Source organism: Cynocephalus volans, chromosome 1 (genome assembly GCF_027409185.1).
Source record: "Cynocephalus volans isolate mCynVol1 chromosome 1, mCynVol1.pri, whole genome shotgun sequence".
NCBI lineage: Eukaryota > Metazoa > Chordata > Mammalia > Dermoptera > Cynocephalidae > Cynocephalus > Cynocephalus volans.
In genome coordinates this window covers 168,691,653-168,708,773 of record NC_084460.1, presented here as the reverse complement: position 1 = coordinate 168,708,773, position 17,121 = coordinate 168,691,653, and the positions used below count along the sequence as shown (strand labels likewise).

General features: G+C 31.1%; 1 protein-coding gene across 1 annotated transcript in view; it reads right to left on the bottom strand.

Annotated features, from left to right (window-relative positions):
- The window catches only part of NCAM2 (neural cell adhesion molecule 2), a 254,884-nt gene that overhangs the window by 38,376 nt on the left and 199,387 nt on the right, over positions 1-17,121 (bottom strand). The window contains 1 exon segment of the mRNA XM_063079012.1: positions 9,056-9,236. Coding sequence (XP_062935082.1) covers positions 9,056-9,236 — 181 coding nt within the window.

Here is a 17,121-nt window from a genome sequence, read left to right as displayed (position 1 = left end):
GCACAAAATTGGCTAACTTTATTCTTAAAAACTAGACCCAAACCTACTTTATTATTGTATTGGCAACATAAATATCCATTTTGAATTGCTAAAATTATCTGTAATTTAAAAAAAAAAATTTCTCCATTTGTAGCATAAGTATACCATATTAATAATTAGAATACTTTTTATGTATTTAAAAGAGTTCATCCAGATCCAAATGCACATATAACTTTCTTGCACAATATATTTTGTTAAATATAAATAAGTAATCACAAACCCAATTTTACATGTTTGAAACTACTTTGGAATTTTCCTTATTTTAGTTTTTATTTAAATCAAACATAATAACTCGGCATTCTTATATAGAAAATACTAGAATTAAATTATAATAGTTTCCCAATCAACTCAAGTTTTATAACTTGTGCACTATTCTAAATGCTTGTAACTTTATTAATTTAAGAAGAAATCCTGAATATTTGAAAAGCCAAATTTATTTGCAATGAAATTATTGGTTTATGTATGTTTTTATTATATATATTACCAAAGTTACAAATATATAAAATATTAACCCAATGTCTAGAATATATATTTAAAATTTTTAAACTTTGAAGATAATGGCATACTCAGTTAGCTTATTTGAAACATGGCATTTGAGGGTCTTATAGTGATGTTATAAATAATTATAAAGTTTTGATTGGCTAGAGAGACCAGTGAGATTGAATCATAAGTGGAAGAAAGAAAACAGACTAGGAAAGGGTTGGGAAGGGAAAAAAGGAGATATCCAGCTCTACATAAAAAATTAATCCTGATATTCCACATGCAGATAATGGCAGTCATGCATAAATGAATCATTTGATCTCTATAACTTTATAATATGGTCAAAACAAACTTTTGAAATGTTTTAATATTGAGAGATATGATATACACATTAATAGACAAACACACATTTCTGGTTATATATAATGATAAACCTTACAATCACCTTAACACACAAATTCATATTTATACATACTCAGATACAGAATTTTATTTAAAAACCCATTAGATGGAAAAAAACCACTGGATGATACTAGGGGATACTTAAAGCAAGTTTGAATTTTTATGTCTTCCTTTCCAGTAATCATGTTTATTTAGGCCAATAGACAGATGCTAATTAAATCAAGAAAGTAAACTGTTAGATTTTAAGGTTGCATATCACAATAGTAAACTCAGTTAATAAAAAAGATGACTCAGCAATACTTTAATATATGATTTTTTTTAATTCTAAATTTATAATTTCTAGGTCTTATTTATTAAGATGCAATAGGTTTATTGTTTACATTTTGTGCTTTCCAATTTCTTATAGAAATAAAGCAAAGCAAAATGTTTATTCTTTTTTTTTTTTTTTTTTTTTTTTTTTAATAAAGATGACCGATAAGGGGATCTTAACCCTTGACTTGTGTAGACAGCAACACGCTCTCCCAAGTGAGCAAACAGGCCACCCCTATACGGGATCCGAACCTGTGGCATTGGTGCTATCAGCACCACACTCTCCCAAGTGGGCCATGGGCCAGTCCGCAAAATGTTTATTCTCTTAAGATGTCTGAGAATTTTTTTTAATGAATTCATGGATATCTCAGATCTGTAAAATACACGTTTATCTAAGAATAGACATTTGGCCAAATGACGTTATTATTAGTTTCAGGGTTAAAAACTTGACCCACACTTAGATGTTCAAAAAATCTAAATGAACAACTCCTTAAAAGTAAATAATTCTGCTAAGGTAATAGAATTTTAACTTTAGTTTCTTTTCCAAGCTGCTATAAGACTTCTTTTTTCTATATAAACTTGACCGTAAGTGTTCTTTGCATTACTGTTGGTGACCTGGAGTTATGGAATATAAAACTTCAAACTAAATCAACTATGCTGACTTACTAAAGACATAGTCCCTGTTCACCAAAAAAATATTTTGTGATCCTAAATCAAGATAATTTCCACACACCTTTCTTGTATAAATATTTATAACTAATAGGGAAGATCCAGTCAAGTTAAAATGAATGGGAAAAACCATTCCTGGAAGTGTTGCTAGAATTCCCTTCTTTCGCAATACTATCTACATATCAATAATCAACAGATATTTTCCAGTGTCACATATCAAGGAGTATAATATGTAATTACAATTAGTTATTTAATAAACAGAACATTGGCTATGATGATTTGTAAAAACAAAGCTTTTCCCATAAATCAGTTAGACTTCTATACTGCACGAATTGGGAAATCCCTTTGTCTCGGAAGGAGAGAAATGAAGGAAGCACAAATGTGTTTAATCTGCTGATGGGTCACTTCTGCAGTCTACAGGTCTCTTACTGTAGACTGTGGACAGTAGATTTTGGAAAAGTTAACTTAAAAGGAAAACCTACTAAAGAAAAGGCCTAGTCGTAGACCTCACATGAGAGGATTCTACACATATTTCTTTAAAAAGAGACAGAATACTTTTGTGCAACAAAATGATTACTTTTGATAAATAAATCTCAAAGTCCAGATTATTAATTTATTTATTTGATTTATCATGTAAGTTATGGTCACTTTTATTCATATATGTAAATCTGGTTGCCTCCTAATTGCCCTGAATAAGTATTAAGATCACTTGTTAGGATGTGGTTGCAAATGAAAAACACAAACACCCCTTTCTCATTTTAAAATGACCGAAAATTTGAAAAATGAAAATCATTCCTCATGCTATTTCCTCAAATTGAGGTTCCCTTTGACTTTGGAATCTAGTAACACCTGCTTCTCATATAAATTTCATCTTCCTGAAAGTAGTGGCTAAAATATTTACTTCTGTCTCTGATCTTTGCAAAGACATTGATTCTCAGGTGTCCAGAAAAATGCAATAAATAATTATCTGTGTTGTTAGAACACAAGGACTTGATGCCAGTTCAAAACATAATCTGAATCCAGTAAATTGGGTGCTACATTTTAGACAGATCAAATTTAATTTATTACTTCCTTGGGGACAATTGCAGAGATATATTTTCACTTAATGAGAAGAATGTTTAAATGATGTTCGAATTTAAAAGAAATTGTTTCACATTTGTTCCTTAAGACATTTTAGGTCAATAAAGTGAAAAAAGGCAGCACAATAGAAAGAGACATCTAGTATAATGTCATGCTTATGTTTTATATAAATGGTTAACACCATGAAATATTAGAAATGTTCATAAAGTTGGAATCACATTTATATATAACAAGTAAAAAGCAAAAGAAGGGATGCATAATTCGACATAAAAAAATTACAATTTATACAATGTATGACCATGAATACAGAGTTGTATTTGCAAAATAATCAAATGAAAGAAGATTAAATTAAGCAAATGCTTAAATTCCAAGTACAAATGACATGATATTTAATTAGGTCAACTTTAGAAATTAGAGATAACTTCAGAATAGAGAATGTTATGCAGTGAACTGATAGCTGAAAGAAACAATCCTTATTAAATTTCCTTCAGTGATTTTCTGACAAATACATCCACTTAAAAGGTTGACAATTTGGGGAAGGGGAAAAAGACTGGTTGTTCATGGGTGAAAATACATGCATAATTAATTGAACCCTAGAAAATCTTTGATTATAATTTTTGATTAGCCTTATTGTTACTATATTTTTTAATTTGCAGGGCGTGAAAGGAAATATCGTATAACAACAACATTAAAACATACAAGACAAACTTATGGCTATAATGAAAGAAAACCCAGCAGCATTCAGCTGCCATGACTGGCTTCCACTCTCGCCTTTATTCGCTTCACAGCATTTATCTGCATGATGAAAATTGTTTTTGAAAACAGAATAAGAATAAAATAATTAAGGGGAAAAAAAGCAAAGTTACAAATATGAAAATAAAAGAAAAGAAAAAAGTGACAGTAGGAAAAAAAAAGAAAAAAGAATTAATGCAAGATTTACGCAAAGCCATTAACAGTTACCTACAAAAATTACTTTGATACAAGACAAAAAATGACAAAAATCTTGTATAAAACATTTCTAAATAGTTCTCACATATTAAAAAATTAGATAAGGATCAATATTTAATGATGTTTAATTTACAGTACTCTGACATTAGTTCTATTCATGATTCTCTAAATGTGAACATCTTACATTTATAAGTTGAAAATACAACTTGTAAGAGAAAAGTCACCAGTCATTCCATGTGCTACTGGCTATTTCACAGTGCTATTTTAAATATGAGCTCATCATACTCTCCAATGTTTGATGATAATTTTTTTCTACCATAATTTCTTAGAACACATATTTAATAAAATCAGTTATATTTTATTAATAAATGAACTATCAAAAATGTAAATGAAAATTACATATTCACATAATAAAAATATGCAATAAGAATAGAAGCTTGGAGCATTAACTCAACTGGCCATAAGCACACTATAGACATATATCACTGTACCTCTTTTAAAATAATTTTGAGAATCAAAAATTATGAAAATAATGTATAGACTTTTTCATTATGTTCTAAACCAAAGAAATACTGTTGTGGGTGTAGTATCAATATTTAGGTTTGATTGAGAATTCCAGTGAATTAAAAAAAATTATCCCCAGTTGATTGGGAGATCGGATTTCAATTTCATTTCACCATATTTTTTTTTTTTAGAATTTCTTTAACTTGTGTTCTAAAATGACCATTAATTTAGTCTTAAGAAAATATTTTTTGTCTTTATCATGCACTTAAATGTTGTGTTTTCTGTTCCTGTTTAGTTATCCAGAGATTAAAGGGAATATAAGTGTTGTTTGGGTCTAAAATGAAGGTAACCCAAATAATTTTATTCTATAGTTCATTAAAAGTATAACTTAAAAACCTATGCAAATACAAATTAAAATTTCTTCACAATATATTTCTTAGTGGTGATTTATATCATTTATATCATTTCTTTTCAACTAGTCAAATTTGAAGAACTCATATATACACTACATGTTTCCAGACGATAAAATTGTTTCACCATTGGATGTTAAGATATATGAACAAAATTGTTTGTCATCAAATAATATTGACAAACAATGGTAAATTAGACATGTCTTCAATTTATAGTAACAATAGGAGAAAAATGGAGCAATTACAAAATGATATAAGGAAGGTCTTTCTTTAGTTAAATACAAACAATATCAAACATGTTATAAGCCAGAAGAAATGGTGGAAAATGTTTTTTAAAACAAATTGTTTTATCTCCAAAGACTTTTTAAAACACTAGAATATATGCAATCTAGCAATTTAGTAGTATTTTAGTTATTATAGAATAAGTCAATAAATCTCATTTTATCAGCCTCTGGTAGAGGTGGTAGATGGTTTTGTAATTATTTTTACAATTAATTCACTATAACTACCCAATATTTTCATGAGTTAAAAAATAAAATAAGATGAAATTATGCTGTAAAAATATCCTAGAAGGAAAAATGATTGATTTTGCATACTCTATTTCTATATAAATCGAGAGAAACATCTTTCAAGATAAGCACATCTTTAATAAGTAAAAATGAAAATGCTAATAACTACAAAAGTCTTTTAAAAATTAGAATCATAAGCTATGGAGAAATATAGTATCCACTAAGATACATAAGTAGAGAAATTATTATTATCAATAAAATATATTGTATATGAATGTAAGGTGAGCAGATTGTCAAAAAATAATGCTTTAGTCCAACAAATAAATATACTTTAATTTAGTCTAGTGTTTACAATACGTTAAAAATTTTGTAATGCACTTAAAAGATGGGTGTTTAATTCAAAAATCTGTAAAATTTATTTGGGTAGTCTACAATTCATGCTATAAAAAATAAATTAAAACCAAATTAACCTGTAAACTCCATATTTTTTCCAACATAAACAAAAAGACTTAAGATATGCTAGTTTATTATAGATAACTTATTTCAGATATGAGTTTAGATTTATATTTTATTTAATAATGGAAAAAATAAATTATGTAATTATATGAGTAGTTGTGATGAAAGCATATGAAGATCATTCTTTCATATTTTGCAAATACGTAATGATAACTGTATAGGATTTTGTGGGTTTAAAGGCTCCCAAATTTTCCATCATCACAGGCTTTAAAGTTGCCTCAAAAAACCTAGGTCTAAATCAAAAAAATTCTCAGTATATATGGGCATGTCTTTGATGTGGCTTTCCATGAGGCCTAAGCAATCAATGGATTCAGTCACAGTAAATTAAATATTTTCTTTTTTCCTTCTTCCAGATGCACATTTTAGAGAGGATGAAATCCATCTCCTATAGCTTTTTCTTAGATAGCTTTGTCTGTATGTCAGTGTGATTTCTCCATGACTACTTGGTCTGTGTCATCAGGTAAAAAACACACTCTAGCCTTTTTCATCATAAAAGTCCTTCTAACACTAGCTTTTTTGTTTGTTTCTACCTTTACTCAAAAGCTTCTCGAAAGTTTTAAATAAACATCAATTCTGGGCCAACCCCGTGGCTCACTCGGGAGAGTGCGGCGCTGGGAGCGCTACTCGCTGTGGGTTCGGATCCTATATAGGGATGGCCGGTGCGCTCACTGGCTGGGCGCGGTGCGGCCGGTCACAAAAAAAAGACTAAATAAATAAATAAATAAATATATAAATAAATAAATAAACATCAATTCTAAACCTCCTAACTTCACATATAAACCTCAGCCCATTCCGACCTAATTTCTCTACCAACCAGTTCTGCAAATGTGCACGTGCATCAGACTTTCTCCGTGTAACACACTTTCCCCAGAAAGTTCATTCTGCAAGTTTCCCTTGGAAAATCACTTTCTAAGGGAAACCTCTCTTAGTTGTAATTATTTATTGGTTATTCTAAGTTGTGTTGAATGTCTGTCTTTTCTAGCAGATTGCGAAGCTTTGGTAGGCAGGGGCTAGTTCCATACTTTTCACAGATAAATCTTTTTTACTTATCTCAGTAATTGTCAAAAAGCAAGATCCCAATAAATAACTCTTGAATGAATAAATGAATAGATCTTAATATTGCAGAACTATTAGAAACTACCTTCAGTGATAATAAAATGGATATCAAGAGAGGTTCTGTGACAAGAGCAAATCTGGGAATATAAACCAGAATTCGGTTTTTCCTTCCAGGTCTTACCCATAAGCTCTCAGATATTTAAACAAACAAAAAAAAGGTTTTTAGAGTAAATGCACCACAGCATGTCTTGGGTATTGTACTTTTATATATATTCTGGCTTTATTTTTTTTAACCTTTTGTCCATACCTATTGTTGGTTTTTGTTACTAACAATTTCTTATAAAAATAGCAGAGACTCTGGAAGCTTATAACCATAACTATACTGCCTGAAATTTATTTATTTTTTACATTTTATGTTTTATCATAAAATGTTATTAAAATAGAGCCTTCTACTTTATGGAATATTATTTTTTCTCTTATTAAGATAAATACATTATTTATTCAAAATAGATGAACTTAATTAAACATTTAGGAGGATGGAATATACTGTTGTTATTCTCCTTTGGAGACTCAAATTCAGTTTGAGAATCATATTTATATTATGTTCCTGATAACTGCATGAAGTTTAATTACTACAAACATAATACATTATTACTGTAGGGTTATAATATGTATTGATGTTTCAAACTCACAGGGGCAATAAACTTGGTAGCATATTCAAACTGTTCTTATCTAGGTGCATGGTCTCATAAAAGCATCAGATTTTTCATATTACTTAAAGTACCTCTGATCTTGAGTGGATCATTTAACCTCTTAAAATAATATTTGTAAAATGAGGATAACTATTCCTTGTCTAAACAAGATTAAGAATAAAATGAGATAATAAATGCAGAAGTAGTTTGTAAATTAAAAATAAAATGCCATTATAATACAACATACCCATATTATTTCTAGAGTCTCCCAACTTCCTAATTCCAAATTATAATTGGTAGCATTTATTAATTAACATTAGCAATACAAAGCCACAATGTCAATTTCTTTTAAACCTTATAACCAATAGTAATTACTTTTTAATTGAAAGATTAATTGTATAAAACTATTTTCAATTAAAATAAAACTGATGTATGATATAGCAAAATCATAATAAATGAGATTAATATCAATCTGAAATTACAAGAGGGTTAAGTAACATTACTACATGAACTAATTTTATTTCTTTTCCAATTACAAAAATATTATGATCCAAACACTCTATTATAATGACTTAAATAATCATAGTTTTATGAAATAATAAGCTGCTCTCATCTCTCTCTGTATATATATAGAACAGATCTGTACAAAATTTAAATGTTAAAGGTAATACTTAAGGGAAAATCAGTATTAAAATATGATCAATATGGCAGCTCATTAATAGAGTTAAACATGGTTTTAAACCAAAATAAATTCTTGTATCTTTACCTCTATAGCACGTATCTGAAAAAAAAATTAATATTACTCGTGTGGACTTTAATAATATTACTAGCATACTAACATGCAATGATGTACCACTGTTACCTAACAAATCACCAGTGTGTTGTGAAAACCTGTAGAGTGTCCTACCATGTAATGAGCCTCTTTGAAACTCTAGCTGTAGCTATTTATGGAGTTACATTTGTGGCTGTTTCTGCTCCACTGTGTGATTAATTTTATGTTTCCAAAATCAGCTTGCTTGGTCAGTCATGTTTGGGCTCATCATTATCTTTAGCCAAATCCAACCAGAACTGGATCACCTGCCCCCACATGATTTACAGAGAAGCTGTCTTTGAAAAGTTTCTTCTGTTCTCAACAGAAATTTTTCATGTTAACTTTCATCAGTCGCTTTTACCTTCTGTCCTCTCCCTCTGCTCATCTCCTCCCCCCACCACTTCAACTGCTAAACGTGTCAAAGATATTTACAAATTAACCAATACCCCATGGCAAGAGCAATTGAGAAAGCTTGAGTTTGACATGTCATGGTAATCATGATTAAAACCTAGAATCTGCATTCCAGTTTATAACATTAAGTTTTCATTTCTAAGGAAAAAATCTATAGGGGTTATAAAAAGACAACATCATATTTATATTCAGCATGACAAAGAATATAGTTTTGCTTACCTTTAATAATATTGGGCTTCGGTGGCATGCTAAATTCATACACTGTCGGTTCAGAATATCCCAATCTATTGGCAGCTGTAATTTGAACTTCATACCCCATTGTCCACTGTAGATGCTCCAAAATAATGTGGTCTTTATTTCCCTGCACTTTTTTCTCTAGCCATTGGTCTTCCTTATCTTTCTGTAAAGGTGATAAAAATATTTTTTATAAATATCCATAGAGATTTAATTTTTTAAAAATTTAATTTACATTGGAATGTTACAAGTGGTTTTAATAATATCAAAATATCCTATTTTCTTATGCACAGAAATAAATAAAGTTTCTATGTCAATGAAGTCACTGTTATATTTAACATTTTTCTATATACAATGTAATGTTGTCTATATTAGCCAAAGGGTGATGATTTTATAATTAATCCTAGATGATTCAGTGGTTAATAATTTACTCACATATATTAGTCTGTTTTTTGCTGCTTATAACAACGTACCTGGGATTGGGTAATTTATAAAGAAAATGAAATTTATTACTTACAGTTTCTGAGGCTGGGAAGTCCAAAATCCATCAGGTGGTGTTGACAGTGACCCAGCGGTCTCACATTGCAAGATGGGGGAAGCAGAGAAAGCAAAGCGAGAGAGAGACAGACTCTCTTCTCTCTTCTTGTAAAGCCCTCAGAACCACACTCTTGACCACCATTTTTAATCCACTCACTACTGCACAGTCCTACAATCTAATCACCTCTTCAAGGCTCTACCATTAAATTACCATAATAGGATTTCCTGCCCTCTTCACAGTCAGAGTGGTGCTAAGTTTCTAATACATAGAACTTGGGGGACACAATTAAAGCTTCAATGAGTTTTGGGGGGGCATAATTAACTTTTTTTTTTAATTTCACATATATCAGATTGGTTTTGGGCCACTTTATTGATTATTAATAATCATGTGAACAGGAAAACTGAAACACAATATACAGAAAAATCCTAATGTGTCTATTAAAATAAAGGCCAGATGCAATTGTTAACGGTTTGTTAAGGGGAAAAAGATAAAGCGCCTTTGAAATAAAGTCTGGATATTACTTATAGATTTATATTACTACTGGTATTTTTTTATTACTAAGATGTTTTATGACTCAGTAAAACAATATACAAGAAAAAATTATTATCTGTTAAGTCATTAGCATAGGAAAAGAAAAGGATGTTATCTTATTTTCAAACATTCTACTATATATTTTTTCTACTATTACTCTGATTTTATTTTGAACCATATATTTGAATTGAACTTTATCTGAAAAATGTACTATGGGCACTACGATTAACATAGAAAATAAATTGATATCACTTTATTAATTAAATTATCCCAAATGATGTGATCATTGGGTTGTACTATATGTTAAATACTTAAATGTGGGTAAGTTTCTTAACCTTTCTGTTCTGCTTCCCTCCTCTCTATAACAGAAATGATGGTAGCACCTGCTTCTGCCACCTTTCTTGAGGGAGTAATAATGAAAATCAAGTAAATTGTGTATTGCAGGGACTTAGAAAGCATAATCACTTAAAAATAACAGCTATAATTAGTAGACAACTATTACATATAATATTACTGTAAAATTTGGTTTTTCTTATTAAGGAAAAATATATAGAGGTTATAAAAATATAATATATTTATGTTCAGCCTGGGAAAGAATATAGTTTTGTTTACCTTTATTGATATTAGGATTTGGTGGCATGTTGAATTCAAAAACTGTCAGTTCAGAATATTTCCTAAGGAGACAACTATTTCTATAATGCCTATGTAGAAATAAAACATTTTCTTTGGAATCATGTATCTAATAATCTATCACCACAGTTGAAAATCTCACTTTCCCAGAGTATAATAAAAATAAATTATAGCCTGGCTATAGCCATAGACAGATCTTTTGTAACCTCATAGCTCAGCCCCATATTACTTTATATTGAGCCAAAATTTTACTGTGTTTCCTTGACTATAAAGAATACCAATGTTTACTGAGTTTATCATGATAACTAAGGATTTATTTTTTAAAATCAAATTGTGGACATTAAAGTCATGATTATGTTAAACTGGCAGCCCTACAAGCAGGAAGTGTCCATCAGGAGTTAAGAAGTTATTCTGGCTTTGATACTATGCTATCGTTCTCTTCTACCGAATTATTTGGTGGTGATGTAGAACTTTCACTACAAAGGAAAAACGTCATCCTGTTCTGTTATTTCCTCTAAAACTGAAAATATTCTCACCCTAATGAAGCCAAGGTTTTGAATGGACAAGCAGTTAAAGTTTTATCACATAAACAAGAGGCACTTGCCTTGCCTTTTGAAACTTTAAGTGGATACATTGTCAAAGTGGCCTGTTTCCCAGTTTTATTTAAGGTATTATGAGGTGTACTGGAAAAGCCATCAGGAATGTCAACAGTTCAGGCCAGAGAAGTTGGATCTTCTTTAAGTCACTAACTCACTAGCAAAGTTAAGCCAACTTAGGCATGCTTTTGAAAAGCTTAGGACAGCTATGCTAAGCAAACATGGTTTCCCCAGCACCCTCTTTCTTCACCCACAGTTTCATCAGTTATTCAGTTAGTGTTTATTGGGTGGTGAGGCTGTGCTAGGAACTACGGACATGATATTGAACAAGACAGCGATACCTTCACCTCGGTGCTGACAAGCCAGCCCAGAAGGAAGACATGAAGAACGAGAGGGTGCAATGGGGCATGTAACCGAGAGACCTAATAGAGTCCAGGGGACAGGTAGTTCTCCTCTGGGGAAGTCATATCACACTTACTGGAAATAATAAACTCCAGTGCAGTGTTTCTTTACATTTGTCCTAACCTAATGCAGAAAGAGAAGGTATGAGTCCTTCACAGAGCTTGAGATTCAAAAACAAACAATGATTTTAAACCTCAGAAAAATGCACAACCACTGGGAGATGTAAAATGACACTGTAGGCTAATCATTTCACATAAGTTTAAAAACACTTCACAGGTGTTCAAAAAATAAATAAATAAATAAATAAATAAATAAAAACCTGAAAAAATGTCAATCCAAAAGTAATTTTAGATGATATATGACATATACATACACTACACAAACACAACATATATTTTTATGTTATGTATTGAATACACACATATGCATAACATATTTTACATGTTATATACTGTGTATACACACATGTGCGGGAAGGAAAGTCTGGGAGCAGGGAGACTGAAGGGTTATATGAGGTCAAGGGCTACATAAGGCAGTAGAGTTGCATTCCCTGGGGCCCTTGAATCACCCCGATTTTTTAGTATGTTCTATGTAACTACAAAGTGATTGGTGTGAGTGAGTATTTTTGTTAAATTTTGCTACAAATCTGAGTGGAGATGTGGGTGAAAGAGACAGAAAATAAGCCAACAATTGAGATCTGGATTATCTCCAGGATAAACTTTATTCTTCAAAAGGATGGATAGACTTCATGTCCTTCAGGTAATCTTCCAAAAATAACATATCTGGTAATTGAGTAGTATTTGCAGCAAAACACTGACAAGCACAAGACATACATATAGTCTCTTCTGAGTTAACAATTATTTAATTCTTAATTGTTGTCATTCTTGACAGATAAATTAGAAGTCCCTCCATCATTTTAGATAGTTGAGCTGATGGCATAAGGAACCAAAGGGAGTTCTAATATTTTCCTAATATAAATCAATTTCATTTTACATTCAGCATCAGACAAGAAGGCATTTTAATCCCCTAATTGCTATTCCTAGGGAATAAGAAAAAAATTAAAGTGGGTGTTACTAAATACTCCCCTAGGCATCAAAATCTCAATTATGAGTTTGTAGAGTGCCTAATTTACAGAATTTAAACACCTAGGGAACGATTTAAGATAATCTAGTTGTAAAGTGTTCCCTTAGGTAATTTAAGGAGATGATTTGCTGAATAGGGTTATTATTAAAAAGCCAATTAAATGTTGAAGGGCAGCTACTGGAAAAAAAAATGGACATTTTGCTTTGGTATAGCTTCTCTTAAGGAATCTTTTTTTTTTTTTGTCAGAAAATAGATAGCAGGGCCATGGGACAATTAAGAGAACTTCTTAATTCTAAAGTCATCATATCAGCATATGGGGAAATATTTGCTATCATCTATATAGGCAGGAGACTGGAGGAAAGGTGAAAGGGGTCAGAAACCTTGATTGCTTTTATTCATAACAAGAAATAGCCCACTAACTTTCTTTCTGAGGTTCCATGGAATGTATGGCCAACATCATCTTAAATAAAAATTGGATAATTATAAGATAAGAGGACAACAGAGGTGATAAGCATGGTGAGTTCATACTAACTAGATGAATTTTAGGTTTTTCTGACTTCTGTGTTCTGTGATTTAAGATTTTTTGTATCATGTACAATGGATTGAATTATAACCTCCCAAAACTCATTGAAGCTTGAATTATGTCTTGCAAGTTTTATGTACTAGAAACTTGGCCCCCACTGTGACTGTTAAGAGGGTGGGAAATCCTATTATGATAATTGAAAGGTGGAGCCTTGAAGAGGTGATTGGATTGTAGGACCGTGCAGTAGTGAATGGATTAAAAATGGTGGTCAAGGGCATGGTTCGGAGGGCTTTAAAAGAAGAGGGGAATCTGTCTTTCTCTCTCTCTCTGCTTCCACCATCTTGCCATGTGAGACCCCTTGATTGCTGTCACCACCACCAGATGGACTTTGGACCTCCCAGCCTCCGAAACTATAAGCAATAAATTTGTTTTTCTTTATAAATCACCCAGTTTCACGTATTTTGTTATAAGCAACAGAAATGAACTAATACAATATGTAAAGCTCTTCTTATTTCCTGGTAATGTGGTCCAGCTATTTATTACTTCTATGACCTTATAAAAGACCCCAGAATTCTCTTAAACTCAGTTTGCTACTCTGAATACAGGAGAGATTATTCAGCAATCTGGATAATTTATACAATATTTATATTCTATTCTATTTGAAAAAGAAAAGATATTCCAGTGATATATGAAAAGCAACATTTTAGAAGTTTTAGGCATAGTTACAAATTCTAATCTCTTTTTTCCCATTATCATAACTGATTCAATTTGCATTTGTTCCATATCCTGAACCTTGTTAACTTTGTATATTGGACTATACATAATCTGTTCCTCGTCTTCATCACCCACATACTTAAGGAAAAATAAATCTAATTTTTCCTATTCCTCACCTTCTGTGTTCCCACACCCATAAAAATTTGCACAGTGCAAGGTTTTTTTTCCCCTTGTGTTTCTTATTTGTTATATTTATTAATCTATTTATAGGACTACTTGTAATTGCACAGCATGAGCTAGTTTATTCATTGATTCATTGCTGCATTTGTTTTTTCAGACAACAGTCTGTTTTACACTATCAATACAAGATGAATAAAACTCATGCTTTTCACTCACAGCAAAGAAAAATCACCAAAAAGCTTCATACTCTTTAACGTCCATGGTTATATATTTTATGGAAATATTTCAAAACTTAAACTGATGGTTTTAAATAAATGTCAATATATATATTTAAACATAATTAACTGGAAAATAAGCTTTCTCAACATTTAAAGCTCAATTTCATCTATATATTATCTTAATGCCCTTTTCAAAATTACCTTTTCTTTTCTGATGGCAATTGAGATATTATACAACCTCCTGGACTCCAAATTGCTTAAGAAGGTCAATTAAGATTTACAAACGTATGCTATAAGCACTGTTGCTAGTCCCTAAAGTACCTTCCTCACAATTGATTTTAAGCTACCAATTTTCTTTAGCCCTTCCTAGCTCAGGAAACATTTAATTGCCAACACTAATTGATAATTATAATCCACAGCTATCATCAAATTAGAGAGAAACTAGTAAAAAACACATGGAAGCATGTAAAAAACTATTTATTAAATTATATGCAGTAGTATTGACTCTACAAGTACAAAGTAGACATAAAATATTCTGTACTCAAAATAACTTCTCGACTTTTTTCACTTTATGAGATTAGTATGGTTGTCTTTATTCTCCAAATACATGGTTTAATCTTACTGACTTATTGTTAGAGATGCTAACTTTCATGAAGGGTCCATAGAGACATCTAATTCTGCTTTTACTACTGTAGTTCTATTCTAATAAATTGTTTCTTATAGGGTGAGTGAACAAAGCCATGTGCTCATTACAAGATAACACAGGATAACATGTGCTTGCTGGTTCATAATCTGCAGAAAGTTGTACTCTTTCTATATTAGAATATGGTTAGTCTTGTCCTTCCCAGTAAAACCCAAATTAAATGCTTAGATTCAGTGTGTGCTAGAAATCAACAGTCACATAAGGAATATATTGGCTCAATTATTTTGTCCCCAGACTATAAAACAGATAGTCCTGTGCACAGTGGAGTTGAAAGGTGAGGCCAAATAAATCAATTGAAAATTTTAGGAGTCTCCAGATTCTCCTATGTACTTTTTTCCATAGAGATTATTTAATTAAAAATGCATCACACATGTCTAAGTCATTTTTCAAGTTATTCAGTTGCACTTTACTCCACTGTGGAATTCGTGCAGCTTGAGAAACTCATAGATGAAGTGGTTTGGAATCATACAAAGAGAACAGATGATCAAGAACCTTTTAGAAGTGGTTATTATTTCAAAATGAGTACAGAATATCAAGGCAAATGATACCAAATGTTCTTGAAAATGCACATTTTTACATGTGGAGAAAGAAAATGGGGAGAAAATGATTACTTTCCAAGACGGGTTATTGTTTCATCACATTAACATAACTTTTTATTTAATCATGGTATCTCCAATTGGATCTTCTGGGCATGATGTGGACAGGATGAAGGAGGAAATGAAGGGAGAGAAAAAAGAAAATTGGGATATGTAGAGTACTTTAATGTATTGACATGAAAAGCATCCAATTATATGGCAGGGTGGAGAGAAAGTGTGCCAAAATGGCTGTATTTGGAGGCACATGAGCTGGGTAGTTGAGGCGAGATGGGGTAGTGGTTGAGGGATAGATACAATCTCCACAGGCAGATTCTTATTTGGTTACTACTGCTGCAAATTGTGTTTAGACTGTAAAGTCTTGCATTCTGATGCCTGCTCTCCTTCCTCACCGAGTCACCCAAATTCTCTAAATTTCATTTTGTCCTTCAAAAAATATGAAAAAAGTAACACTTCATATTTGATTAATTATAAAATAATAAGTCTCCAAGAGTGAGCAATACCTCTCCTGTAATACAAAGTGTATTGATCAATTGCTTTTATAAAACTTGCCACAAGTGCCTAAAATTCTATTCTTAAAACAGTATTCTCTGTTAAAATGCTAGTAGCTCCGAGACAGGTAACAAGTAATTGATTATCAGTCAATTATAGCTATGTCTGGATTTATTCAATCAATTATTTTTTATTATTTTAATCTAAGATTGAACCATATCACTTAAGCCATATAAACTACGTGCAAAGGTAAGATTTATTGATAAGTGTTATGTAAACTTGAATCTATCCTATGTTACTAATCCCATTATGTTTAAAACTTTACTTACTTGTATCCATATGTGTTTCAAACATAATTTATCAAAAAAGATTAATTCTAATTCACATTTAAAGAAATCAAAATAAATTTGAAGTCCATTCTTTAAACAGCAATTTACATTTTAAAATTAACTCTCTTTATATGTATCTTCCTGAATATCTAAAATATCATGATTTCTGTTTTGTGAATCTAATTGGCTCCAAGCAGCTTTAGTGCTAATCGATGTAACATTTTTTGGTTTCACGATGACTAGTCCACTATTAGCAATATATTGAATGGGGGCCAATGCATTGGGTGGTTGAGTTCTGTATAACTCAGTATTACACTACCCAAAATATCAGTATTGTGCTTCTTTAGATACACAAAGTAGCTACCAAGATAATAAAAATAATTTCATTAACAATTCCTGGCAGACACAATTGTTTAGTGGACTCAAATCCTCACGTTAACCACTTTTTATTGAGGGAGTTCATTAGATATATTTCCATCTAATCAGGCATAATTTTAATTTCCCTTGGTGTGGCTTCAT